Source organism: Neomonachus schauinslandi, chromosome 1 (genome assembly GCF_002201575.2).
Source record: "Neomonachus schauinslandi chromosome 1, ASM220157v2, whole genome shotgun sequence".
Taxonomy (NCBI): domain Eukaryota; kingdom Metazoa; phylum Chordata; class Mammalia; order Carnivora; family Phocidae; genus Neomonachus; species Neomonachus schauinslandi.
Genome location: NC_058403.1, coordinates 206,301,943 through 206,327,757, shown reverse-complemented (window position 1 = coordinate 206,327,757; position 25,815 = coordinate 206,301,943). Strand labels below are relative to the sequence as shown.

The following is a 25,815-nucleotide window of genomic DNA, read 5'->3' as shown; positions in this document are numbered from 1 at the left end:
AGATCTGGCCAGATGGGGCTGTTTGCAGGTGTTCCCTCCAGGCCGCCTTGGCTGGAACGGGGAAACACAGGGGTGTCCATGGCCTGGAACCTGCTAACACAGCCGCTCCATGGCAAACACAGGTAGTGGAGAGGGTAACATCCAGGATCTCTGCTCCCCCAGATCCTTATGAGGGACTGGAGGGGACAGAAGTAGGGTGCCAGATGCTCATTGGAAATATTGCAATTATCCTGAGTCCTTCCCTGTGCCAGGCACTGCCCACTGGGCATGCACCATCCATTAGCCCATTTTACAGTTGTGGCAACAGAGGCCCACTTAGAGACTGTTGGTGTCTGGAGTTAAACCCAGGGTGGTGCTCACTAAGCTACCATGGGCTGCAGAGAGATGACCTCAGAGACAAGGAGAGATGGCCTCAGTGACAGACACAAAGAAACCAGGAGGCCCAGCCAGAGGTCCAACGAACAGTGGAGGGCCGGCAAGGATGGGGAAATCTTCATCTCCCATGACCAAGCCCCCCCCACCCCAAATAATAACCCAGGCCGCCCCCCTAGGTGGAAACAATGACACAATCAGCTCCCAATACCAAGGCCCTGACATCACGGGGGGGGGGGGGGGGGGGGGGGAGGGGAGGATGGCCGAGGTGGGGGTGCCCCGCCCCTTGGCAGGCCCCTGCAGCCAATGGGACGACCTTGGAAGAGGCCCGGGCCGCCTCCAGAGCTTCAAAAACGTGTGAGGAGGGAAGAGTTTGCAGACGGAGCCTTAGCAGCTGCCTCGGTCGGGTCCTCAGAGGGTCCTCAGAGCTACTGCTACCGCGGCCCACCACCAGCGGCATGTCCTCTGCTCACTTCAACCGGGGCCCCGCCTATGGCTTGTCGGCTGAGGTCAAGAACAAGGTAGGGCCCCCGCTTGGCCCACACACCCTGGCAGGTCAGAGGCTCCGCTCTTGGGGTTCCCTGGACCCCCTCTTGCCTAGCCCATGTGACTTGGAACCAGAGAGGGGAAAAAGGACAGATACAGGGTAGGGACCGCCTTACTCCCCAACCAGAGCATCCCAGAGCCCTCAGCTACTGTTGGGGGGCGGGTAAAATGGAGGGCATGCAGGCAACCACAGGTAAACTGAGGTGGTCGGTCCCTTGTAAAGATCCCCCCTTGTTCAGAGTCTCCTGTTAACCTGCCCCCTGTTCCTTTTGTGTTCCTGGGGCGCTGGGAAAGGATTTGATTTTCCTCACACACACCCCCATCTCAAAAAGAAACTGGGGACTACTTGAGAGCTGGAATTCTGGGGAAGTGAGGCCCAGATAGTGTGGGAGATCCTGAAGGGAGAGGGAGACAGCTGGGGAGGTCAGAGAGTGAGCATTAGGGACATGGCAGGGATCTCCTAATTTTGAGCTGGGAAAACATCCAGATATCACCTTCATGCTATGGATGGGTAAACTGAGGTTCAGAGAGGAGAGGCGAGTAGCTTGGGTTCTACTTAAAGGAGCTGCAGAACTAGGATCCTGGCCTCATCCCCCTGAAACACACACACCCGGGAATGGGGTTCAGCTTCTCCAGGGCAGTGAACCTCTAACTCACTGGAATGCTCCCCTGAGCGTTGCCCGGAGTCCCAGCGCCCCATTTGACAGAGGAGAACATTGAGGCCCGGGGTGGCTTTTCCCAGCGTACAGCGAGGAAGTGGGGAGCTGGGATTGGATCCTGGGCCGGGGGATCCTCGCCGCTGGAGGAGGGGGCTGGCTGGGGGCGGGTGCTCGGGCCGGGCGGGATCCCAGCGCGGCCCCCCTCCCCCCCGGCGCCGGCCCCAGAGCCGCGCGAAGCCGCAGCGCCATATAAGGCGGCCTCGGGGAGCCCGGCCCGCGGGGCCGCGCTATATAAGGGCCGGTTCGCTTTATAAAGCCGGGCTGGTGGGGAGGGGGGCGGCAGGGCCGGGGCCAGGTGAGGGGCCGCCCCCTCCCACCTCCTCCTCACCCCCCCCCCCCCAGGAGAAGGGGCAGCTCCGTCCCCCAGAGTCTTGGAAGCCTGACTGGGCTGGGGCGGAGGGTTCTGGAGAAACGGAGGAGGCAGGGTGGGGAGTGGGGAAAGAGGGCGAGAGTCGCAGACAGAGATTCTGGGAGCCCGAGACTTGGGCTCCATCCCGAGAGGGATGGATGGGGAGGGTGAGCCAGGAGCCAGACAAGACGGAGACTGGGATGGAGAGGCAGGGAGAGGAGACAGATGAGCCCCCGCAACCACCACCAGAGGCAGAGAACCTGGAGTCGGAGACCAGAGCGACTGGGGAGGCAGAGATGGACGGGCCAGGAGCCCCACCCCCAACCAGGCACGGAGAGATGGGGACAGGAAGACAGGGCCAAGGAAAGACAGAGCTGGGGAGAGACAGAGGGCAAGGGGATGGGGAGAGAGAGAGAGAGAGAAATACAGCCGTGCATGCGTGGGGCCAGGAGTAAGACAAAGACAAGCCCCCGGAGCCTCCAGCCAGAGCCGGAGCCCAGGGGATAGGACCTGGAGAGACACTGAGGCAGAGGGACATGCAAGACAGAACAGTCCCCTGCAAGGCAGTACTCAGAGCCACCTCCTTAGGGTTCTTCCTCCCCTGCCTGAGGCGCCCAGGCTTCCAGCAGGGGGTTGGGGGGCAGGGCCAGGGGAAGCTAAGCCCCAAGTTTGGCCTGGAGGCGGGGACCAAGAGGCCAGGCACCGCCCCCCAGCTCTGAGTACCCTGCTCTCCAAACCCCCCTTGTCTGCATTCTCTGGTGCCAAACCTCAGAATGTCCGGAATGGCCCCCTGGGCAGGTGCCACCTCGGCCCTGGCCCTTGGCCCACTTCAGCCCCCCCCCATGGATGCTGGGGCAGAATTGCCTTAGTTGGGAAGGGATGAGGAAGATCGGGCTTAGGGAACCTCCAACTGGGTCCGGAGAGTTAACTCTGCTCCCCACTGCGTCCTTACCACCTTCTCTGTGTCCCCCACCCCCAGCTGGCCCAGAAGTATGACCACCAGCGGGAGCAGGAGCTTCGAGAGTGGATCGAGGGGGTGACAGGGCGCCGCATTGGGAACAACTTCATGGATGGCCTCAAAGATGGCATCATTCTTTGCGAGTGAGTGGACCCTACACTGCCTTGGGCTGCCCCCCAACCTGGACATTAATCCCTACCCCCTCAACCCCTCAAACAACTATGAGCTCAGAACTGGGTTAGGTACTTTATAGCTGAGACCTTGAAAGAGCGGTGGCAAAGCATCATTGTGCCCATTTAACAGGAAAGAAAAAGGAGGCTCAGTTAAGTAAAACACATCGCCCAGAGTCCCAAGCTGTTCCAACAGAAATGACCAGAATCTAGGTTTAACCACCATGCAGACAGGGCAGGCCTATTTATGGCCTCCAGAGTTCCAAGAAAGAGAGGTTCCAAGAAAGAGTTCCAAGCATACTGTGTTCAAGGAACAGCTAAAATCAATAGGCAACAATGGCCGTTCATCACTGGCTTGGTGACATGAGAGTTACGCCACAGTAATTTAAGTAGGCCCTGATTTTCTACTCTTCTCAGAACTTAAATCACTGAGAGGAATGAAAATCCACGCAGCTCCCAAGCCCTGGTTCCAGATTCCACAGCGACGCTAATGCTGGATAGGGCCCTGAGCCCAGTGGGGTCCTGTTTGTATCTCTGAGTCTCACCCAGGGCAGGGTGACTGTGATGGCCAAAGAGTGACCTTGGGAAGCTTCCCGAAGGTGCAGCCTTACCAAGGTCTAGGTGCTGGAAAGGTGGCATGGTGGAGGGATCTTATTCTACCATATCCAGTGGGAATAAGGAATAGGGGGACATTTTGGTGTTTCAGCTCAGACAGGGTTGCTCGGGCATTAAAGAGCGCAGAACCACCCACCCATTCAGTCATTCATGCGCCAAGAATTTATGGAACACCTACTGTGTGCCAGGTCTAGGCACTGGGGATAGTGAACAAAACAGACTTACCTCCGAGCTCACACAGAGCTTGAGTCCTAGTTGAGGAGATCAAATCAATGAAATAATCCCTTTTTGGGTTGCTGCTTTGTACAGAATGGTCTGGAGGTCTTTCAGAAGAGGTGGCATTTGAGCAGAATCTTGGATGAAGTGAGTGAGGGAGTTGGGAGGGCATCTGAGGAAAGAGTGGGCCAGGCGGGGGGTGGGGGGTGGGGGGAACAGTGGTGCAAAGGCCCTGGGGTAGGAGCAAGCACAGTGTGTTGAAGGAACAGCGAGGAGAGATTATGGGAAGTGAAGTTAGCTGGGGGCCAGATGATGTAGGGCCGTTTAGTCTTGCTAAAGGATTAGGATCTGTATTCTGAAGGGAAACCATGGGGCAGTTTTGAGCTGGGGAGTAACTGGAATTATTTTGAAAAGGCCATTCTAGCTACGAGGGTCTGCAGGGGACAAGGTGGAAGCTGGGTGCCACAGGAGGCCCCTGCAAGAGCCCAGGAGAGAGACAGGTGCAGCTCAGAGCAGGGCGGAGGTGGCAAGGAGCCACAGGCTTCTGAGTATCTCCAGAAGGCAGAGCCAGCGGACGTGCTGAGCGGTTGCGTGTGGGAATGGGAGAAAGGGATGGGAGAGTCAAGAGCAAATCTGAGGGCTTTGCCTGAGCACCTGGGAGGGTGTGTTTCCTGAGCCTGGGAGGATGGAGGGAGTTGAGTTGGGGGAAGTGGGTGTCTGGAGTCTGGGGTGGGGTGCATTTGATTCAAGATGCCAGGTAGGGCGCTGGATTGGGGAGTGAGAGGCCTGGCTGCAGGGAAGTAGTGGCGAGTTTTTGGTGTACCAGTGGCATTGAAGGGCGAGAGACTGGAGGAGATCATGGCGGTGAGTGTGGCCAGAGAAGGGAAGTCGGAGGCCTGAGCTGCGGGCTCTCCACAGTGCAGGCTCCCCCTAAAGGCCGGGAGATGGAAATGTGTTCACCAGGGACGGCGGCGGGGGTGGGGTTGGTGGTGGCGCAGCAGGAGACCCCTGCATAGCAGGGATGAGGGGAGTTTCTGCTGGAGACCCGAGCCCAGCTCCTGAGAGGTTAGTTTGCCATCGCAGTCCTGCCTGCGTGTGCGGAGTGGATCAGCGGGGCTGCAGCTGGGCTGGTTGTAGTAGGGAACGGCAAAATCGCCCACTGGCTATCATCCTGACCCCTTTTCCCACTGGGTTGGGCATGGGTATGGAGGGGGGGCTCACCTTTCTCACTGCCCTCCCTGACCCCTTGTAGGTTCATCAATAAGCTCCAGCCAGGCTCCGTGAAGAAGGTCAATGAGTCGACCCAAAATTGGCACCAGGTGAGACCAGGCTCTGTTTTTAGCTCTTTCAACCCCTGGCCCACAGCCCCTCAGCCCCCCACCCTGCTCATCCTCCACTGACCACCACCTGCTGCCCTCTAGCTGGAAAACATCGGCAACTTCATCAAGGCCATCACCAAGTATGGGGTGAAGCCCCACGACATTTTTGAGGCCAACGACCTGTTTGAGAACACCAACCACACCCAGGTGCAGTCCACCCTCCTGGCCCTGGCCAGCATGGTGAGTGTGGCCGAAGGGTCGGGGCGTGGGCCCGTGGTGGGGGTGGCTTTGGAGGGTCTGGGCTGCGAGTGGGGCCCAGCCCAGTGTGGGTGGGAGGGGGAGAGCAGGTACCAGGAGGGGACAATGTGGCCTGGAGGCTCCCTTGTCAGCCCCCTGCTCCCTTTGCCCTCCCCAGGCCAAGACGAAAGGGAGTAAGGTGAACGTAGGGGTGAAGTATGCAGAGAAGCAGGAACGGAAATTTGAGCCAGAGAAGCTAAGAGAAGGGCGGAACATCATCGGGCTGCAGGTACTGGCCCTTCCTCACCTGGGGGTCTTGCTGCTGAGCTGAGCCGGGAGGTTGAGGAGGCCAGGAGGGCACCCAGGTCCCTGCGGGCTTTGGGGCACAGGATATTTGGCTTTAGCTCACATGTATGGCAGGCACTGTGCTTGCCATTTTCCATACCCTAACTCACTCCTCCAGCAGCCCTAAGGGGTTATCATTGCACCCTTTATGCAGATGAGGAAACGGGGGCCTGGAGAGGCTAGCTCACTTGCCGGGGCTGCCCAGGTGATAGGTGGCCTGGCTGGGGCTTGAACCCTGGAAGTCAGGCGCCAGTGGTCTGAGCCACTTACAGGTTATGGGACATGCCTTCTCTGGGCCTGTTTCCAGTCCGGAGCCCGAGAGTGGATGCAGTGGCTCGTTAGAGGTCCATGCAAGTGTGCGTTGACATGCTATGTCCCGTGCTGTGCCTGTGGAGAGGCTCTGTGACCCTTGGGATGATTCTCCTTCTGGCTTCCTAGATGGGCACCAACAAGTTTGCCAGCCAGCAGGGCATGACGGCCTATGGCACCCGGCGTCACCTCTACGACCCCAAGCTGGGCACGGACCAGCCCCTGGACCAGGCCACCATCAGCCTGCAGATGGGCACCAACAAGGGAGCCAGCCAGGTATGTGGGGGGTCGTGGGGTGGGGCCGGTGGGGCCCCTGCCCTCCGCCGTCCCCAGGGTCTGACCGCTGTGCCCTCTGCAGGCCGGCATGACTGCACCCGGGACCAAGCGACAGATCTTCGAGCCAGGGCTGGGCATGGAGCACTGTGACACACTCAACGTCAGCCTGCAGATGGGCAGCAACAAGGGGGCCTCACAGAGGGGCATGACAGTGTATGGGCTGCCGCGCCAGGTCTATGACCCCAAGTACTGCCTGACGCCCGAGTACCCGGAGCTGGGCGAGCCCGCCCACAACCACCACGCGCACAACTACTACAACTCTGCCTAGGGCCCTGGGCCCCCCCCCCGCCTTCCCCCCCCCCCGGAGGCTAGCTGCTGCTCTCGGCATGGCCGAGCTGGCCCCGCCGACCCCCTCCCCCTGCATGGCGTCCTCCAGCCCCCTGGCACCTGCCTACAGGGTTAGCGTTGGGGGGGGGCAGACTGGGGGGGGGCGTGTGTATCAGGGGGAAGGGGGCCCTCCTCCCTGGAGCGCCGCAGGATCCAACATCGAGCCGGGTGTGCCCAACAGCACCCAAAGGACGCACTGAGCAAAGCTACCCCAGCTGTCCCCCACTCCCTCACAGGTGGGTCCCCGCAGGGCAAGAAGTCCCCCCCAGCAAAGCCCCCAGAGCCCAGGCTCGGCCCGCCCCCACCCCATCCCCGCAGTGGGAGCAAACTGCATGCCCAGAGGCGCAGCGGACACACGCGGTTTGGTTTGCAGCGACTGGCATAAAATGTGGATGTGACAGCGGCGTTTGTAATGCAAGCACTTTCTTTTTCTATTTCACTGGAGCACAATAAACAGCTGTAAAATCATCGTCTCGGGGCTGCTCTGTCCCGGAGCCTGCGTGGCTCCGGCTCACGTGCCAAGAGCCTTGCTCGGACCCGCTCCATCTCCCACGGACACGGCGGCGCACACACTCACACACGCCGTGAGACACACACACGGAGCCCGCGGCCGCGCGGCTGGGCCCAGGACAGCCACGCGCTCACACACAAAAGCCGCACACACGCACCACTGTGTGTGGATGGCGTGCGCATACTCTGCAGCCTTGGGCGTGCGCGCGCACACACACACACACACACACACTCCCCTTTCACAGATATACACATGCGGTACACGCTCCCACTCAAGACACATCAACACACACCCTCGCCCGCATACACAATACCCACACACATGCTCGGCCCTTGCCTGCCTCTGGAAAGCCTGGGGTTGTGGTGAAAAAGCCCGAGCACTGAGACGGGCTACATGGGGTGTGAATCACGGTTCCGCTTCGCACTGGCTGGGTGACCTGCGGCAACTCACTTGCCCTCCCTAGGCCTGTTTTCCCATCAGGAAGATGAAGACACGTCCCTCCTGGGGACATGGGGAAGCTGACATGAAACCGTGCCTCTGGACGGGGGATGACATTTGGCACTGACCGATGAGAATGGACAAGCCGAGTCCTGGAGGCCCCCGTGGGCAGCTGGGCCCCTTCCGCCCTGGAGTGGATTGTGGGCAGGTGGGAGGGGACAAGGCAGTGGAGGAGGATGGGCACTTTGGGGGCCCAGAGCAATGGCCCTTTAAAGACTGGCACAGAGCCGGTGAGTAGCTGACTGCCCGGCGCGGCTGCCCTGTGTGCCCGGCTCACTCTCTGCCCTCTTCTTAGGGCTGATTCCTGAGCCTGGCCTGCCAGGCCAGAGCCCTAGGAATGTGTGGACAGCCTCAACCTCCCCACATTTCCGAGGGGACCCAGTCCTCTGAGTGATGTGGGCCCCAGCCGTCCTGCCTGGAAGCCACCACCTGCAGAGTTCCAAGGAGAGGATGGGGTGGTGGCGGCGGGGGTTAGAGAACAATGTTCTCCTCTTCCTTCCCCGAAGCAGGGGAGATGCTGGAACATGGGGACTCGCGGAGACAGACACGGGAAGACCCGCATGCAGACGCACACAGCCCCTGGGGCCTTGTAAAAGGGATTCCTGGCGCTCTTGGCCTGGCTAGTGTAGGTCCTGCTCCCCCAATGCCGGCATGGGGAAGCTATGCTGAGGAGGATCCATGCCTGGCCCAGGGCCCTGCCTCCTCGGGAAAACAGCACCATATTAGCACTTGGCCTGTGTAATTGGGGTGGGCGGGCCCTGGAAGCCAGGGGAATGAGTCCCCTTTCTGCTGGACCCCCGAGGGCACCCCCCACCCAGGCGCCTGTCCGAGGCTCTGCCCATACCCACTGGCTCCTGCCTGGGCCAGGGGACCTTGCCTAGGACTTTGGCGGGGGGGTGGGAACACCAGGGAGGGGCATGTCAGGGGCAGGGTGGGCCTGGGTGGGGGCACATGCTGGACCCAGCGGCTGGGCCTAGTGGCCCAGGCTCCCAGCCAGCTCAGCATCTCCCTCCCTCGGCTTTTCACACCCCTTACTGCCCTGGGTGGGTCCCAGAGTCACTCAAACCCAGGCACTCTGCTGGGCCCCTCCGGCCTCAGCATGGCCCCAGAAGGTTCCATCATCCTTCCTGCTGTATCAAGGAAGAACGCAAAGCACGGGTCACCCGGTGCCCAGGCTCAAGGCCGGGTACAGGTGCTGATCGGCCCCAGGCTGTCAGAGCATCAGGACCTCCGTAACTGCAAGACTGTCCGAGGGCATCATGCAACGTGCAGGTGTTCAGCATCAGCCAGGTTCAGAGGCATTTTTTCCAAAACCACCAAGCAATTCACTCCATTCCGACACGACCTAGAGACAGCATCAGATCCCACAGGGTAAGGGCTCAGTCTCATGAGACTGTCCCTCCACTTTCAGGCCCATTGCCAAGTCCAGGTTGTCACCTGTGCTTCTGATCGACCAGCAATAGATCCGGGATCCCCCCCCGACCACCTCCTCAGGTTTGATTCATTTACCAGAGCGGCTCACAGAACTCAGAGAAACATTGTATTTTATTAGATTACAGGTTTATTAGAAAAGAATTTAAATCAGCAACAGCCAGATGGAAGAGGTGCCCGGGGCCAAAGTGTGGGGACGGGGCGCGGAGCTCCCATGCCCTCCCCAGGTGCCCCCCTCTCCCAGCAGCTCCACGGGTTCACCATGCCCGAGCTCATCAAATCGTGTTGAAGTTTTTATACAGCTTAACCTGCAGCCCCCCTTTCTCTTCCTCAGAGGTTGTGGGTGTTCCTGAGGGTCCCACTCGGTGATCACGCCGTCTTTTGGTGACCAGCATCAACTCAGTTGTGATCAAAAGGGCGCCTTTGAGTGACAAAAGACACCATCATTCAGGAAACTGCAAGGGTTTGAGGAACTCTGTGCCAGGAACTAGGGACAAAGGCCACTATTTATTGTATCACACACGTGCATCTGGCCCCACCTCCAGCCTTCAGTGACCCCTCATCACCCCTGGAAAAAGGTCCCTTTCATGGACCCTTCATCTTCTACAGTGTTCTCACTTCCTCCCCAAAGGAAGCCATGAGCTGGTCCCTTAGCCTGGACCCTGGACTCATAGGAAGGCAGACCGTGGGCTATGAAGCCAGGCCTCCTGGGTTCAAGGCCCTGCTCTGCAGCCTTTTGGCTCTGGGACCTCGGGCCAATGACTTCCCATCTCTGGCCCAATTCGTCACTGTGAGCCCGGGGCACCCGCCTCACAGGAGGGACAGGGTGGGCCTGGAATGTTACTTCCGTTAGGCTGCCCCCCCCCCCCCCCCGGAAGCCTTCTCTGATTGCCCCAACCCCCCATCCCACCCCAGGCTCCAGTGGCCCCATTTTGTTGTGCCTGTAAATGCCTGGCCAGACATCTGTGGGTTCACCCATGTTCCTTGGGCCCAGCACTACCCTGGTTTCACCCTGAATGCCTGTTGCGTGGACAAAATGGACATTTTGGACTAACCAAACCCCATCTCCAACGGCCCGCCAGGCCACTTCCGAATGCCTCCGTCTCCCCCTCTCCCTCACTGAGCCCCTGGGCCTGACCCAGAACCCAGGACATCACAGAGAGGCAGGAGTCTGCATCGGCTGCTTTATTTAAGGGCTTGTGGCTGTGACAGATATCCCCGACCCAGCCCCTCCTCCTCTACAAAAGCAACTAAACATGAAAAGGGGCTGTTCTGCCAGGGCTCAGCCAAGGGAGCTACAGGACCGTGGCTCTGAATCTCAGGCCACAGGCCTTGGAGGGCAGGGAAGGAGGGAGGGCAGTCCAGTTCAAGTGGGCAAGGTGCTGGTGAGGTGGGTGAGGAGGCTGGAGGCCTGAGGCAGCCTCTGCTGGCCTTGTCCTTGCCCAGAATGTCACGACACTGGCTCCGAGGAGGAGCAAGCAATTTAAAGGCTTTCAGAGCCAAGTGAAGCACTTCAGGCTCCTCCCCCGGGACGGGGGGGGGGGGGGCAACAACCCCACCTCACCTCCAGTCCGCTCCCACAAGCACACTGCCATGGCCACGCTTGTGGCCGCACACACTCACACTCACACCCACACCCACTCCATACACGCAGAGGGCTGTGAAGGCCCTGGACCCACACCCTGGACCCTGGAATGTCTCTGGACTGGTAGCCAGCGGGGCAGGTCCACGGCAGGCGGCGCTGCCAGGGGAGTGGGTCCTCGGCATTGCTACTGATTGGCGGCCTCGCAGGCATCTATCCAGTCGCTGTACACGTCCACTGGTTCTGACAGATCTGGGCCGCTGAGGTCAAGGGCGACTGGTGGCACTGGACCCCTTCCCTGTACACACCTCTCACCGGCGTCAGCCAGGTCCCCGCCCGACACCCTACGTACGCCAGCAGGTGGCACCTCTCTTCCCCTGGGCAGTCACAGCCCTGCACCACGGCAAACAGCAGGACCAGAGGAGCAGAAACTGGAGGCCAGTCCCCCTGCTCCTGGTCAGGTGCCCCAGGGCAGCCCACCCGGGGCAGGGGAGCCCTAACTGCCCCCAGCCCTCCCCTTCCCACCCCACCTTCCGGAAAAAGCCCGGCTTCCCAAGGATACATGTGATGGGTGTCTGGAATTCCTCTAGGCACACGGTACAAGAGATGACTCCTGTGTTGCGCGCACGATCCCTGAAACAGGAGGAGGTGGGGGAACTGGTGAGCAAAGGAGTCTGTGTCTCTGGGTGAGGATCCCCCTACCTGGGAAGGCTGGGGCAGAAAGGAGGATGGCGGGAGCAGGGAAGCTGGCTCCCGACTTTGGGAGGAGAGAGGAAGCCCCGTCCCCCACTCACATTTTTACGTCACAAGACTTCTCGTGGTTGCAGAATGGGCAGGTGAACTGGGTCTCTAGGGTGCCGGTCATCTTCTTTTTGGGGGGTGGCTTCCGTTTCGACTTTCTGCGCCCCATGTCTGTAGGAGGACAAACCTGGGGGGGGCAGAAGTCAGCAACTCAAGGGGACCCACAGAGCCCTCCGGCTTGACGCTCTGGGAAGCAGGCTGGGAAGAAGGCGGGGCTGGCACCTCAGGCTCCGCCCCCGAAGGAGGAGACTCCCAGGCCCCAGGCGGGCGGACAATCCAGGCCCACTGCGGGCAGCGGGGATGGCAGCACGCTCTGGCATCAGGTAACCTGAGCTCTAATCCTGGCCCTCCACTTACTGGGTGACCCCACGCTGGTGGCTTAAACTCTCTGTGCCTCGGTTTCCTATTAGTAAAACAGAGATGAAGCTATTCAGAGGGGTCTTGTGGGGCTGCCACGCCACATGGTAAGTAAAGTGCGGAGCACAGGACCCGGCCCATGCATCATCGGCACCCACACAGGATGCCACTGTTCCTGATGAGGATGATACGAGAGACTCTGACAGACCCAGCTGCACAGGCCTGGGCAGGGCCTAAGTGCTCAGAAGCCGGTGATTTTAGGAGCAGCTGCTCCTCTTGTCAAAGGGCATGCAAGCAGCACCCAGGAGCAATGACACTCAAGGAATTTGACAGATCCTCCGGATGAGCCTCCTGGGCTGCCTCTCCACAAATAAAGAGCTGTTGGGCAGAGAAGAGGGGACAAGCATCTCCAGTAGAGAAACGCCACATACCAAGCCTGAGGACAGGTGTCTGAGGGCCCCGGCCAGCATTTGGGGACCATACAGGCAGGGGTGTGGGGCAGGCTAAGGAAGGAGCAGGGATGGTGGGAGGGGTTTGGATGGATCCTGGGGGCAGTGGGGAGAGGAAGGATGAAATCTCTGCCTTTCTAAGGCATCGAGGAGAACAGGTCAGAGGTCTGGATGCACATGAAGTCAGAACCAGGACCTGGAGGGATGGCAGTGGCCGAGAGACCGAGACAAATCAGCGGCGTGAGTGTGGCAAGAGAAGCAGGGGTCCAGGATGACTCCTAAGGTGGTGGATGGGGGAGAAGGTGGCATCATTCTCTGATGTCTAATGCACAGGAAGAACAAGATGTTGGGGAAATGATGGGGTCAAGTACCAGAGGGACATCTTGGAAGCAGGGGCGACAACTGAGCATATCTCCCATGACAGGCACTGTGCTCAGGGCTCAACGATCACCAGACCTGGGAATGCCTTCCCAAGGCACTCTCCCCTCTCGCCGCTCCCCCTCTCCCCCACTTGTGTGGCTTTAGCATCATTCCGCCCTGACATGGGAGGCCAGCAGCCTGCCACAATAAACACCAGAATTTCACTCATATTTCGCAATCGCTCTCTACATACCATCCTCACTCTTAACTTAGGGTGTTCCCAATTCTCTGAGTAAACAGAAGTAGTCCATAGAGAACATCCACAAGCCCTCAGGCCCCCCCATTCTGCCTTCCCTCCTTTGCTATGGAAGAATGTCCATGCTCCCCTGGGTCCCAACAACACATTTTCTCTCTCCACTAGATCATTAACAAACACAGTTATTAAATATATCCTTAAAAACAACCACCTTGTGGGGTGCCTGGGTGTCTCAGTGGGTTGAGCATCTAACTCTTGATTTCAGCTCAGGTTATGATCTCAGGGTCATGGGATCGAGTCCTGTGTAGGACTTTGTGCGCACTCAGCACAGAGTCGGCCTGGGATTCTCTTCCTCTCTCCCTCTGTCCCTCCTACCACTCAAGGCCTGGGGCTCTTTCTAAACAAAAACACAACCACCTTTTCATTCTGTGGGCTTTTCTAGTAGAGCTGTCTGCCCTCACTGCTTGGATTCATTTCCTCCCATTCTCCCTCTACCTCCCCACCATTCTGCTCACCCCCCCTCAGGGCACTGGACACACTCGTCCCTAGTCCCACCCTTCCCATGCAGCTCTCAGGACCCCGTACTCTGTCCCAGCCTCACTGGTGGTGCCTTTCAGTTTCTGCTGTTGCCCCCAGCCCCAGCCCCGAAGTCTCTTAATGGTACATGAGCCCACAAGCTCAATCTTTGGGCTCCATTTCATTTGCACTCACCTCCGTGGAGATCTCGCCCTGCCTCAGGGCTTCAAATGCCTCCTCCATACTGATGCCTCCCGATTTCACCATCCTCAGTGTCTCCTCTCAACTATAGACTGGCTCGTTTTACTGCCTCGGCTACACCTTCACCTGATGTTAACACACGTTTAAACATAACCCATTCCAAACCAAGCTGCTGACACCTCAAGAGGCTTTTCCGGCCTTCCCCATCTCAGCAGATAACAAATCCATCTATCCAAAAACCTTGGACTCACCCTAGATTCCTTTCTCTCCCTCTCACACCCCTTATCTGATCCTGATCCTGCTGCCCTCCCTCTAAAAGACATCCAGAATCTGCCCACTTTTTGCCAAGACCATGGTCTGAGTCCGGGAGTCCTGGTCATGCTCACACAGCCTCCTCATTGGTCTCTCTGCATCTCCTTCCCCACCCGCCTCCCTCCAAAAGTAAATTCTGTGGTGGCAGGGATTTGTCTTTTCTTTGGATCCCCAGAGCCTAGAACTGCTGGTGGCCCAGAGGTGGCGTGCAACAAATGTTTACCGAATGAATGAATGAACCAATGCCAGGCCCTTCACTAACCACAGTAATGCTGCAATCAAGGCAGGCAAAGTGTCTGCTCCGGTGGAACCTCTACTCTAGTAGAAGCAGACAGACCCTCAACAACTAAATAAGAGAAACAATTTCAATTATCAGTAAGTGCTGTGAGATTAATCAATCAGGGCCCAGTGAATACTTCCGGAGTGGGGCTACTTCAGATAAGAGTGGGGTGGGAAGGACCCTCTGGGTAAAAGTCATTTAAGTGGAGGCCTGGATGATGAGAGAAAGCAACCACGTGAAATAGTCCAGCTCACGGAACAGCAGCTGCAAAGGCTCTGAGGCAGAAGCAGCTTTTTTTTTTCCAGAAAGAGAAAGATTGGTACAGCTGAAGCCCAGTGAACAATGAGAAAGAGTACGAGATGGGGCAGCAGAGGAAAGCAGCCAGACCCCAAAGGAGTGGTCAGTTCTACAGCCCATGGTCTCACCTGCTCAGGGCAGTGTTTTGTTTCCCCAAAGACTGGCCCTGGGTACCACCTGTAACAGAATCACCTGGGTGGGGGGTGGTGCTCAAAAAAATGCAGATTTCTGAAACTCATCTCAGACCTGCCCCCAGTGGAACGGGGTGGGAGGCACGATTTGCCCACTGCTGAATCCCCAGCTCGGGTAGAGCCTGGTATGCATTAAGCGCTCAGTAAATACCTGCTGAATGAATAAGTAAGTCTCTTGAATCAGAAGGTACGGGCCTCAGAATCTCATTTTACCCGGCGTCTGCTGCATCCCCAACCCCACAGCAGAAAAGGGGTCTGGCCTGTACACAAAGCTCCGGGGGCCTTAGCCACTCCTGTGGCGACCTAAGTCCAAGCGCGCCAACGGGGCCCGGAAAAGGGATCGGTCCCCAACCCTGCCGTGACTCACGCGGCGGCGAGTGAGCGGTCCCTCCAAGCTCACCGAGGTTTCGGCGACGCCTCCCGCCGTCCGCCCGTGGGAGCCGGGCCACCGAGCAGCCGCGCTTAGCGGGCTGGGGTCCGGGGGAGCCAAGCTCCCCGGCAGGCCACCCCCCAAACCCGGGGTCTTCGACGCCTCCTCCTGGACCCCGTGAGCGTCTCCAAGTAGAAGATCGCCCACTCACGCCAAGCCCCAACGCCCGCCGGTGCGAACCGTCACCTACACTCTTCCCCTCGTCGCGACGGCCTCGTTCACCCGGGAGACAGTGGCTTCCGTCTTCCGCCGGAAGCGGAAACCCCTCTCCTCTTCTCACCCGAGGCCGGGACCGCCCCGCAAGCAGGCCCCGCCTCCTCCAGTGCACCCGCGTACTCGCGTACCGGGCCGGGAGGCGGGGTCGTAGTGCGCCTGCGCGAGGGCGCGTGCGCTTTGGACTGTGGTAGTGCACACCCCGCTTCTGATGCGCTCCCGTGAGTGGCGGTTACCGCGTTTCGGGAGCTGTGGTGGCTGGGAGTTTCCAGCATTGGAAAGGCTGACTTGCCCTTGGCCGCAGCATCTTCACTTGTCTTTTCTCCCAGTTCAAGCCCCACCCCCTCGCAGCCCACCTGGATCTCCCCAACTGCGGACACATTCAAATATTTCAGTGCTAAGGGATTGCAAATACCAGTACGGCTGAATCGGTGATGGGGGAGCTTGTCGGACTCTCTTCTCAAACTTCAATAGGAGCCTAAGGATCTTCTTAAAGTTCAAGTCTGATTCATTAGGTCAGGTGTGCGGTCTAAAAGTCTGCATTTCCCGGTGACGTCCATGCTGCTGGTCCGCGGACCACCTTGAGTGCTGAAATTATAATAGAAAAGGTTGAATAGGCATACACGGACCAGATCAGGTGGAGTTTTGTGGGCCATGTGAGGGACTGTTTTGGAGTTGGGGGAGGAAGGAATAAGGCTCTACGAATCCCACAATTTAGGGAAGAAGCTGGACATAAACATAAAGGATCAATTACTACACTCTTCAGTGCAGCAGAGGAATATGTGTGGATCTCAGAGCGTATGATGGTGGAGGGGACTGCCAAACTAGTCTGAGAGGTTAGGGAAGGCTTCTCTGGGAGGCTGACGCTGAGGTTGAAATCGAAGACTGAGCAGGAGTTACACAGAGATAGCACCTGCAGAACTTCTGATGGAGTGAAGGAGAGAAAGGGATCAAAGACAATTCCCACTGTCTGGAGCCCCTGGGTGCTGCCTCTCAGAGAGATGATTTGGAGGAGAAATCAAGGGTTGTGTTCTAGCCATGATTTTTGAGACAAGCAAAGAGAGGTATGGGGCAGGCCATTGGAAGTGGAGTCTGGGGTTCAGATTGAAGGATCTGGATGTGATTTTGAGAGTCATTCACCTATGGGGGTTATCTGAAGCCTTGGAGCCAGAGGAAGTCACCTCGTTTCAGGGTGGGGGGGGGCAAAGTATAGCAAAAGAAGAGGACTAAGAAGGAGGCCAGGGCACCCCATCCTTAGATGGTAGGAGAAGGAGTCAGCAAGAGCCTGAGTGGACCGGTGAGGTAGGGAGGAGAGAGAGGCGAGTGTCCTTTCCCAGAAGCCTCCAGAAGAAGGTATTTCAAGAGAGGGAGAGTGGTCAGCTATGTCACATGTGGTTGCAAGAGAATTAACTCCGTTGACTCTGCAAGTGTTTGGTCACTGGTGACCTTGTTAAGAGCTGTTTCATTAGAGTGTTCAGGAAAATAATTTATAATGACATGTATTTTAAGTTGAGCTATCTTCAAGGTATCCCCTAGGGGGCAGTGTTACCCTTGGAACTGACTAGGGGACCCTTTCAGTGCTGATACAAACTTGTACACACACAGGATGGGATCATACTATATATTACCTTGCAACTTGCTATTTACACTGAATAGTCAAAACACATACAAGTAGCTTTTGTTTTTAGTAGCTACACAATTCATATTGCAACTTGGCCATAGGATATGGACAATCCTATATTTGCTCATGATTGCCAGGTTTGTTTCTTTTCTTTCTCATTCTATTTTTTTCTATTTCTCTCTCTCTCACTTCCTTCCTTCCTTCCTTCCTTCCTTCCCAGCTTTATTGAGATATAAGTGACAGACAATAAATCACTTGTAAACTATGAAATTTCATGTTTTGACCTATGTGTACACCCATGAAACCCTCACCACAATTAAGATAGTGAATGTATCTATCACTCCCAAAAAGTTTCCTTTTTTAAAAAAGATTTTATTTATTTATTTGAGAGAGAGAGAGACAGAGCATGAGCAGGGGGAGGTGCAGAGAGAGAGAGAGCAAGAGGAAGAAGCAGACTCCCCGCTGAGCAGGGAGCCTGACGTGGGGTTCGAACCCAGGACCCTGAGATCTTGACCTGAACCCTGAGATCGTGACCTGAACTGAAGGCAGATGCTTATCCGACTGAGCCACTTAGGTGCCCCAGCCCCCCGAAAAGTTTCTTCACGTTTCGTTGTAGTCAGTTCCTGCCCCTGCCCCTGCCCCTAGCCCCTGGCACCAACTGATCTGTTTTTAGTTCCTATAGCTTTGTATTTTTCAGAAAGTCCTATGAAGAGAATCATACATTATGTATAGTCTTTTGAGTTTAGCTTCTTTTGTTCAGCTTACTCGGTTTGAGACTTGTGCATGTTGTGTCTATCATTAGTTTACTTCATTTTATCACTGAGTTGCATTCCATTGTGTGGACGGACCACACTTTGTTTATCCTTGCACCTGTTGATGGACATGTGGGTTGTTTCCGGTTTGGGGCAGTTATGAGTAGAGCTAGTCTGAACCGTCTCATTCAGATCTTTGTGTGGATGTTCGTTTTCATCTCCTATGGTGTTTTATTTCTATACTAAAAATATGTGATCCCTCTGGGTTTTAATTTTTGTCAATGGTCTGAAGTAGGGCTCAGGCTCTGTCTTCTGGGAAAATTAACAAGGCAAATAACACCTTTCCGTGAAATTACAGTGCTGCCTTCAACCTGCATCACATTCTCATGTGTTCTTGAATTTGTTTCTGGATTTCCTCTGGATGTTTTCTCTGAGCTCGTGTCCTGTTGTTTTGGTGACAGTGCATTTTGTAAGGCGGGTCTCTCACCTTATTATTTATGATTCTTGGCCTGCGAGGTTGTTGAGGGTGGGGCCTGACCTCCGGGACAAACTGCTGACCCGGCACCTGGGGTGAGGAGTGGAGTGGAGTGCGGGAGATGAGAATATCCATGATGGTTGGATCACTAGAGGTTGCCTGGGGAGAGTGAGAGGAGATGAGAGCCTGTGAATGGCCTTGAGGAGGTCTGCCATCTTGTTCTGGGACGTTTAGAAGGCATCTTTCTTTTTTTTTTTTTTAAGATTATTTATTTATTTATTTATTTGACAGAGAGAGAGAGAGAGGGAACACAAGCAGGGGGAGTGGGAGAGGGAGAAGCAGGCTTCCCGCAGAGCAGGGAGCCCGATGTGGGGCTCAATCCCAGGACCGAGATCATGACCTGAGCAGAAGGCAGACGCTTAGCGACTGAGCCACCCAGGCGCCCCTAGAAGGCATCTTTCTACCAGGGGCTGCGTGCTAGCTAGCACTGTCCCCTGAGCTGGACGGAAGCCTTCCGAGGGCGAGTGTCTGCCCTGCCTTCTTCTTTTTGGCTCTCCTTGGGTCCACAGCTGCCTGGTACAAGGCTTGGTCATTGTGGAGAAGGGGGCCTGGCTGACAGTCCGGCTCCCTGCCCCTCATTCCCTGTGTCAGCTTGGATGTGTCACTTCTCCTTTCCACGTGCTGGGCCCTGTGAACAGGGACATTGGGCTAATTCCACGCTCTGGGCCCTGTGAACGGGGACATTGGGCTGACTTCTGATTCAGCTCCCTGCCTGCCCGGAGCCTCTGAGTCAGTGGGAAGAGGCTGGGTAGCTGTGAACCGCCTTGCTGTTGTGGTTAAGATAAAGGGTCTGCCACTTCCTTGGCATGACCTTGGGCACATCGCTTAAGCTGTCGAGCTTCTCGAAAGTCCTCAGAGAAGCAAGGATGATTCTGGCCCTTGCCTCATGGGTCAGGATTAGATGTGATGGTGTTTTTTTGGCATAGAGCTTGGCTGATAGTCATGCCAGGCAGGTAAACATCAGCTGGAAGGAACCCAGGGCTGGCATTTTTGGTAAGAAAGCTTTGCTTCCCGTTCACAGGAACCTGGGCATCTGTAACAAATGCAACAAGATCAACTTCTATCAAGTAGCAAATGGAAGGTGCCCCTTCCAGCCAGTTCCTCTCCCTGGAAGTAACTCAGTTGCATTTTGTCCAAGTTGTTACTTCATTTCACTCAGTGGAGCTGACTTCACTCAGTTGGAGGCACACAAGTGGGTCCCTGCCCTGTGGCAGCTGAAGTGACAGTTGAGGGCGAGCCAAGGGAGCAGTCTCTGTGACTTGCCTCTCCCTGGCTGGCTCAGGCGGTGTGTGGGTGGGTGTTACTCAACTCTCCCCCTAGGGGAACTGGGCTTCTCTGCAGCTTTCGACTCAGGATGCACATTCTGCTTTCAGCATTTATTGTAAGAAACAGGCCCTGCCATAATTCTGCTTCTGAAAGTTTTCCTATGTACCTACTTGCACAGATGTACAAAAGCACATGGGCCCAGGGGTATCCACTGGAGGTGTGTGTGTGTGTTTAAAGATTTTGTTTATTTATTTGAGAGAAAGAGATTGAGAGAACGAGTGGGAGGAGGGGCAGAGGGAGAAGCAGACTCCCTGCAGAGCAGGGAGCCCAATGTGGAACTCCATCCCAGGACCCCAAGACCATGATCTGAGCCGAAGGCAGACACTTAACTGACTGAGCCACCCAGGCGCCCTAAAGCTCTGTTCAGGGAACACATAAGAGGGAAGGATTGGAAAAGATTTCAGCGGGCCCCAGCCAGGAGCCAGGGACATAAGGTGGAAGCTCCATGGCTGTCATAAAGAATTGCAGTCCGTGGGCGCCTGGGTGGCTCAGTTGGTTAAGCGACTGCCTTCGGCTCAGGTCATGATCCTGGAGTCCCGGGATCGAGTCCCGCATCGGGCTACCTGCTCAGCAGGGAGTCGGCTTCTCCCTCTCCTGCTCCCCCCTCTTGTGCTCTCTCACTCTCTCCCTCAAATAAATAAATAAAATATTTGAAAAAAAATAAAAATAAATTAAAAAAAAAAAAGAATTGCAGTCCTACTTGTGGGAATGTATCCAATTTATCCTACAAATGTATCTGTACAGGTAGGAAATGAACGCATAGAGCTATTTACTGCAGCAGTGTTTGAGGATAGCAAAATTATTGGAAGCAGTTCAGACAACCCTCGGTAGATGGCTGGCTAGTTAGATAGACAGTGGGATCAGGCGGGGCCTCTGTAGCTGTAGAAAGAGCCAGAAGCTCCCCCTGAGAGCTGATGGGCAGATCTCCAGGTATAACACAGCAACAGCCAAGTGCAAAGTGAACCTTTGGGACTGTGGGAAATGCTTTTATCTTGATGGTAGTGGTGGGTTTGTGGCTGGGTGACTGTGTCAAAACTCAGCGAACTGCACCCTTTAAATGTGTCAATGACACGTCCATACGGTTGGTTTGAAAACAACAGATAAGCAAGGTGCAGATCCGTGGGAGAGGGGAGAAAACAAGTTCACGCATGCTTTTATTTGAATAGAGAAACCCTGGAAGGAAACAAGGCATTTACAAAAAGTTATTTCCTTCCAGGAGAGGGGGACAGAAGAACAGGGAGGGAAGGAGATATTTCACTTGCCTATAAACCTTAGATTTTCAACCCACATGACTGCATTGCCAATTCCATATGGAGATGAACAAAAAGGAATGTTCTGCATGGACAGTTGTGTTGTGGTTAGCAGAAAGAGCATGCACCGAACTGTGTGGTGTATATCATGTTGTGTAAGAAAGGGGGGGCATTGATTGTGGCAGGAAAGAAAATGAGGGACAGCGGGTGCCCCTGGGGAGCTGGGCGTGCAGGAGGAAGGCTTGATTGGAGTGGTAACCCTTCTTTCTGTTTGGTCTTTCCTTAAAATCGCATCCATGCCTGAGGCCAGGTGAGAGATGGAGGCTTAGAGCAGCGAGTGGGAGAGACCCGACCCTCTGGGACCCAGGTGATGGGACATGCCAGCAAAGGGAGTTTCGAAAGAGACACTCAGCTCATGCGTTCAGCCTCTGCAACTATTCTTTTATTGAATATTCGGCAGTGACAGAAAGATGCTTGATTCAGGAGAAGGCTTTCCCTCCCTGCCCCCCATTGCCCGGAACTCAGGTTGGACAAGCCCGGCTACTGGGCACAGCACTCCGGCTGGTACACGTGTCCCTGTGTCTTTCACATACGTGAGCATCCTTGTCACAAGGGCCACCTGGAACCACAGCTCCTCATCTGTGGTTCTCCCTCTGCTCTGCTGCGGCCCCGGCGGGCCCTTGAGAAAGCCTGCCCATGGGCACGGGTCCCAGCAGGGCCCACCCACCCCCTGGCAGGGAGGCCCCTCTGCCTCAGGCCTTAGACTGGTGTACTCGAGGGTGCTCGGGCCTGGCTCGCCTTGGCAGTCTGGTCTTGAAGAGGGACTTGCCCGAGGCTTCGATGTAAGTGACGCTCATCTCTTTGGGGCTGATCTCCACGTAGGCAAAGCCACCCAGCGAGTCTTCGGCCCCGTAGTGGAAGCGCAGGTAGCCGTTGGGAACCTTGCGCAGATGCTTTTTCGAAGGGTCCATGAAGTTTCCGGCCCCGCTCAGCACGTAGCCCACGCCATTCTCATCCTGAAGGTACTGTGCACGGAGGGCGCTGGGTCAGTGGGGGCCCCAGCCCCTCGGTGAGGCTGACCACCGGCTTTGTGCCCGCCTGTCTGGAGTCCGGGGCCAGGTCTGTCCCTGACCACAGAGCCATCTTGGGAAAGGACCAGACCCCCTCCGGGCCTCAGTTTCCTTGCCTGTAGCAATGTATCCATCCTACTTCACAGCCTGAGAACTGAGTAAGCAATTGGCCCCTGGTGGCTAGTATGCTGACTTTTAAGAAACTTTGGGCTGTTTTCCTGGTTAGACAGCATACAGCTTAAGGGACACTTGGGAGATCTCCCCCCCCCCCCCCCCCCCAAGCAGCAGGAGGATCCCCATGCGGCACCGTTGGCTGGGCTGGGGACCGCCCTCCCCTCCCCCGCAGACCCCTCACCTGCAGGTTGTGGTCATGGCCACACAGGTAGGCGGTGACCTTGTACGTGGCCAGAAGTGGCATCAGTTGCTTGACCAGGCAGCGGGTGGGCCCGTGCTCGGCAATGGACCACACAGGGTAGTGGCCGGCCACCAGCACGTAGTCCTCCTTGGCCGCCACCAGCTGCTTCTTGAGCCAGGCCAGCTGTGTGCGGGCCAGCGCTGGGTCACGGGGCCTTTCGGGCTGCTGGCTCAGGAAGTCATCTGAGTTGCCACACAGCGTCACCGTGTCCAGCATGAAGATGGCCACGGACACGTTGGACCGCGGGACTTTGAAGCGCAGACGGTAGTAAGGGCTGGGGAAGTTCCTGTGGGGGAGACGGAGGCAGATGAGCCCCAGGTTCGGCTCAGGCCCCGGGGGGCCTCTCTGTCCACCTGGGTGAGGCGTGGCGGAGGGCGTGGGGCAGGCTCACCAACGCTGAGAGATCCTGGAGTAGGCTATCTGTGCCGAGACGTTCCCCAAGTGGTCGTGGTTGCCAGCCAGCACGTACCAGGGCACGTTGCGGAGGGAGGAGGCAGAGAACACATCCTCGAAGGTCTCCTGCGGCACACAGAAGGGAGACGCCCCCCCCCAACCCCAGGGTCCAGCAGCTACCCTGATGCTCCCACCAAGTCCAGGGGTCCAGGGCCAAGGGAGACAAGGAGTGCTCTAGGTACCCACAAGTGTCAGCTTCCCTCTGCCCTCTCCAGAGTCCAAAGGTCGAATGGCTTTTCCACACGTGTCCCCCACCCCACTGGCACATACCCGAAACCTCTTGTCGTTGGCATCCTGCACGCCAGTGAAATAGAAATTGTCCCCCAGGGACAGGATGAAGTCCGCGCCAAGGATCTGCACGGTCCTGGCAATCTCCTTGGCATTGGCCGTCTCCCGGGCGGTATAGAACGGGGCATTGGGGACTCCTCCCCAGTCACCCAGAGCCACAAAGCGCAGGACGGGGTTGGCTCCGTCAGCCAGGGGGAGCACTAGCAAGGCTTGAAGGATGAGCAGCACAGTGTGTGTGTCCATCTGGGACGGGGAGAGACAGGAGCTGGAGGGCCCGGGGCTGAGGCATGGTTAGCGGGCCCTTGAGACCCCTGCCCTGAGAGAGGGGGAGACAGCCCCCTACAGGGCTGGCCCAGGGGGAAGCCCTGGGTGGGGCCCTCATTCCCAGGACTTCAGGGCAGGAGCCGGCTGGGAGGGTCAGAGGGTAGGCACGGTCCAGGGGCAGGGAAGGGTGGCAGTGCAGGCCCCTTCTGGCCGCCCTCATCCCACACCCAGCACTCACCCTGGGGGAGGCACAAGCCAGTCAGCCAGGGGCTCAGAGAGGCAGGTTAGCTCCTGGGCAGAACTGGCGGTCACTGAGCCTTTATTCCCTGGGGCGGAAATGGATCATTAGTGAGGATGATGCAGTTTCTCCGCAAACTGTTCCAGAAGCCCTCCCCTTGGGTCATGTGAGCTTTGGAGTTCCCCAGTGCTGGACACGGGATTCGGGTGGGGGTCTGGCCCCCGAGTGAGTGCAGCCGTGCCTTCCCTCGCAGCCTGTGTTTGTCCACATGAGCTTGTTTGTGTCGTGGGCCCCAGGCACCCGTTTATCTGTGTGTGCTGTGTCTGTCGCTGTATCTGTGGGCCCCAGCCAGACACATCGTGTGTGTCCATGCACTCCCAGGACGTGTTTGTCCGCCTGTGTCTGGGTGTGTCTGCACTGTTTCCTGTGTGTAGCCAAGCGTGCCTGCCTGGGTCACATGTCTGTTGTGTGCCCGGGAGTCCTTTGTCCCTGTAGATGCGCACATGGAGCCTGGCAAGGCCCGCGTGGTGTGTCGGTGACATTTGCCTGGGTTCTACAGTGGAACTCTGTGGGATATCGATTTGTGTCCCTGAGTTGTGGCCCGAGTCCTGTTGTGGGTCTGTGTTGTGTCTCACGTGAGTTGTGTGTTTGACAACATCCGGGTTTGAGTCCCAGGGTCACCTCCCTCCCCCAAACACCAGGGTCTCCCTTTTCCAGGAAGTCCTGCCCACACCTTCCCCTCCTCCCCACCCCCCATTCCCCACAGGAGGAACCCAGGCGAGGGCAGCTGGTGACACCCACGTGACCACTGATTTTTTACCCTCACACTGCCTGCAGGCCTCCCAGTGCCGGCTGCCCCTGAGAGTAGGTAGGCAGGTGGGCGCTTGGGCAGTGGGCAGTGGGCAGGTGGGCGCTTGGGCAGTGGGCAACCCCCCCCCGCCCCCCCGCACTGGTGCCCTGTCGGACCTGCCCCTGTCCCTGCTGCCCGCCCTGACTCCAGACTCGTTCCCTGCACACTCACGACGGGCCGATGGGGGGCGCCCCTCTTTCAATGCGGAGGCTCAGCGAAGTGAGGTGACCTGCCCTGGGTCACCCAGCACAGGCTGGCTGTTTGTGCCTCCCGCCTCCGCAGCGCGGACAAACAGGAAGTGGGCCACCCCGGCAGGCGGAGCCCCCTCCCCCGCGGCCCCCGCGGCGTTCACACCCGCCGGACGGGTCTCACCTGCCGTCGGCGGGGCCGGCGGCGTCGCGGGGCGGGGGGGGCGGGCGGCGGCAGGAGCGTGGGGCGCTGCCGGTGGCGGGCGGCTCGGCTTGCAGGAGGCCGCGGCCTTCCTGCCCGGTCCGCGGGCCCGGGGCCGGCCCAGGTGATCCCCGGCCGGGAGGGCGGGCGCCTCGGCCTCCCGGGGCCCCGGCCGCCACGCCCCTGAATCCGGCTGGGCCGCTGAGCGCCGCCACGCTTCCGGGGCGCGGGCGGCACGTCTGTAAAATGGGGTTCAGCACCCGAGGGGCGGCCCAGGCGCGCCGATTGGGCTGCAGCTCAGGCCAGCGACCGGGCTCAGAGACCGGAGTTCCTCCCTCTGCCCCCACGCAGGCCGAGTCTCCCCATTCCTTCACACCTGGGACACCCACAGCCCGCGATGGCTGGGTAGGGCCTCACCCTGGGCCGGGCCACCCTCTAGTGAGGAAGTATGTCGTCTTCAACCTCAGCTTCCTGGTCTTTAAAATGGGTGTGAGGGCAGAAAAGTCAAATCCTCCCTAGAAAGAATTCCAGGTAAGTGGAAAGGCCCCTCCAGGAGCTGGAACTCAATCCTTACTGCCTCCTTTTGAGTGTGGACTGGACTCAAAGGAGTAAGTGACTTTCATCCAAAGAATAAAGTATGGAAAAACAAAAGACAGGAACCGTCCAGGGGAGACACCTGGCAGACACCGCCTTAACCAAATGGTCCAGGCTAACATTCCTGGGGATGTCTTACTAACATCATGTCGTGAGAAGGGCACCTTGCCCCTGTGGGTTTCTTCCCAGGAACCTGTAACCACAGGCTGAGGGTGAGAAAAATAACACCCAGGAAACACCCAAATTGAGTGATATTCTATAAAATA

The 25,815-nt window shown here is 57.4% G+C and overlaps 3 protein-coding genes across 9 annotated transcripts; 1 reads left to right on the top strand and 2 right to left on the bottom strand.

Annotated features, from left to right (window-relative positions):
• Positions 1–739: 739 nt before the first annotated feature.
• CNN1 (calponin 1) lies at positions 740–7,272 on the top strand. Its single transcript, XM_021705225.2, has 7 exons — positions 740–893; positions 2,966–3,087; positions 5,198–5,264; positions 5,367–5,504; positions 5,680–5,790; positions 6,285–6,431; positions 6,514–7,272. The coding sequence occupies exons 1-7, from the start codon at positions 831–833 to the stop codon at positions 6,757–6,759; spliced, it is 894 nt and encodes a 297-aa protein (XP_021560900.1). The 5' UTR covers positions 740–830; the 3' UTR covers positions 6,760–7,272.
• Positions 7,273–10,180: 2,908 nt separating this feature from the next.
• Positions 10,181–15,552, bottom strand: ELOF1 (elongation factor 1). Of its 6 annotated transcripts, XM_021705001.1 has the most exons (5): positions 15,481–15,508; positions 14,798–14,846; positions 11,635–11,768; positions 11,403–11,473; positions 10,181–11,092 (listed from the first exon to the last, which is right to left on the bottom strand). In XM_021705001.1, the coding sequence occupies exons 3-5, from the start codon at positions 11,748–11,750 to the stop codon at positions 11,028–11,030; spliced, it is 252 nt and encodes an 83-aa protein (XP_021560676.1). In that variant the 5' UTR covers positions 11,751–11,768; positions 14,798–14,846; positions 15,481–15,508; the 3' UTR covers positions 10,181–11,027. The 6 variants fall into 6 exon arrangements, with proteins under 6 accessions (XP_021560676.1, XP_021560672.1, XP_021560674.1 ...); XM_021704997.1 differs by lacking the exon at positions 14,798–14,846 and having other exon boundaries at positions 15,481–15,552; XM_021704999.1 differs by lacking the exon at positions 14,798–14,846 and having other exon boundaries at positions 15,261–15,526.
• Positions 15,553–21,407: 5,855 nt separating this feature from the next.
• On the bottom strand, positions 21,408–25,099 carry ACP5 (acid phosphatase 5, tartrate resistant). Of its 2 annotated transcripts, none has more exons than XM_021705287.1 (6): positions 24,938–25,099; positions 23,716–23,803; positions 23,196–23,456; positions 22,864–22,991; positions 22,413–22,758; positions 21,408–22,012 (listed from the first exon to the last, which is right to left on the bottom strand). In XM_021705287.1, exons 3-6 carry the CDS (start codon positions 23,454–23,456, stop codon positions 21,740–21,742), a joined length of 1,008 nt encoding a protein of 335 aa, XP_021560962.1. In that variant the 5' UTR covers positions 23,716–23,803; positions 24,938–25,099; the 3' UTR covers positions 21,408–21,739. The 2 variants fall into 2 exon arrangements, with proteins under 2 accessions (XP_021560962.1, XP_021560963.1); XM_021705288.2 differs by lacking the exon at positions 24,938–25,099 and adding an exon at positions 24,737–24,904.
• Positions 25,100–25,815: the final 716 nt, after the last annotated feature.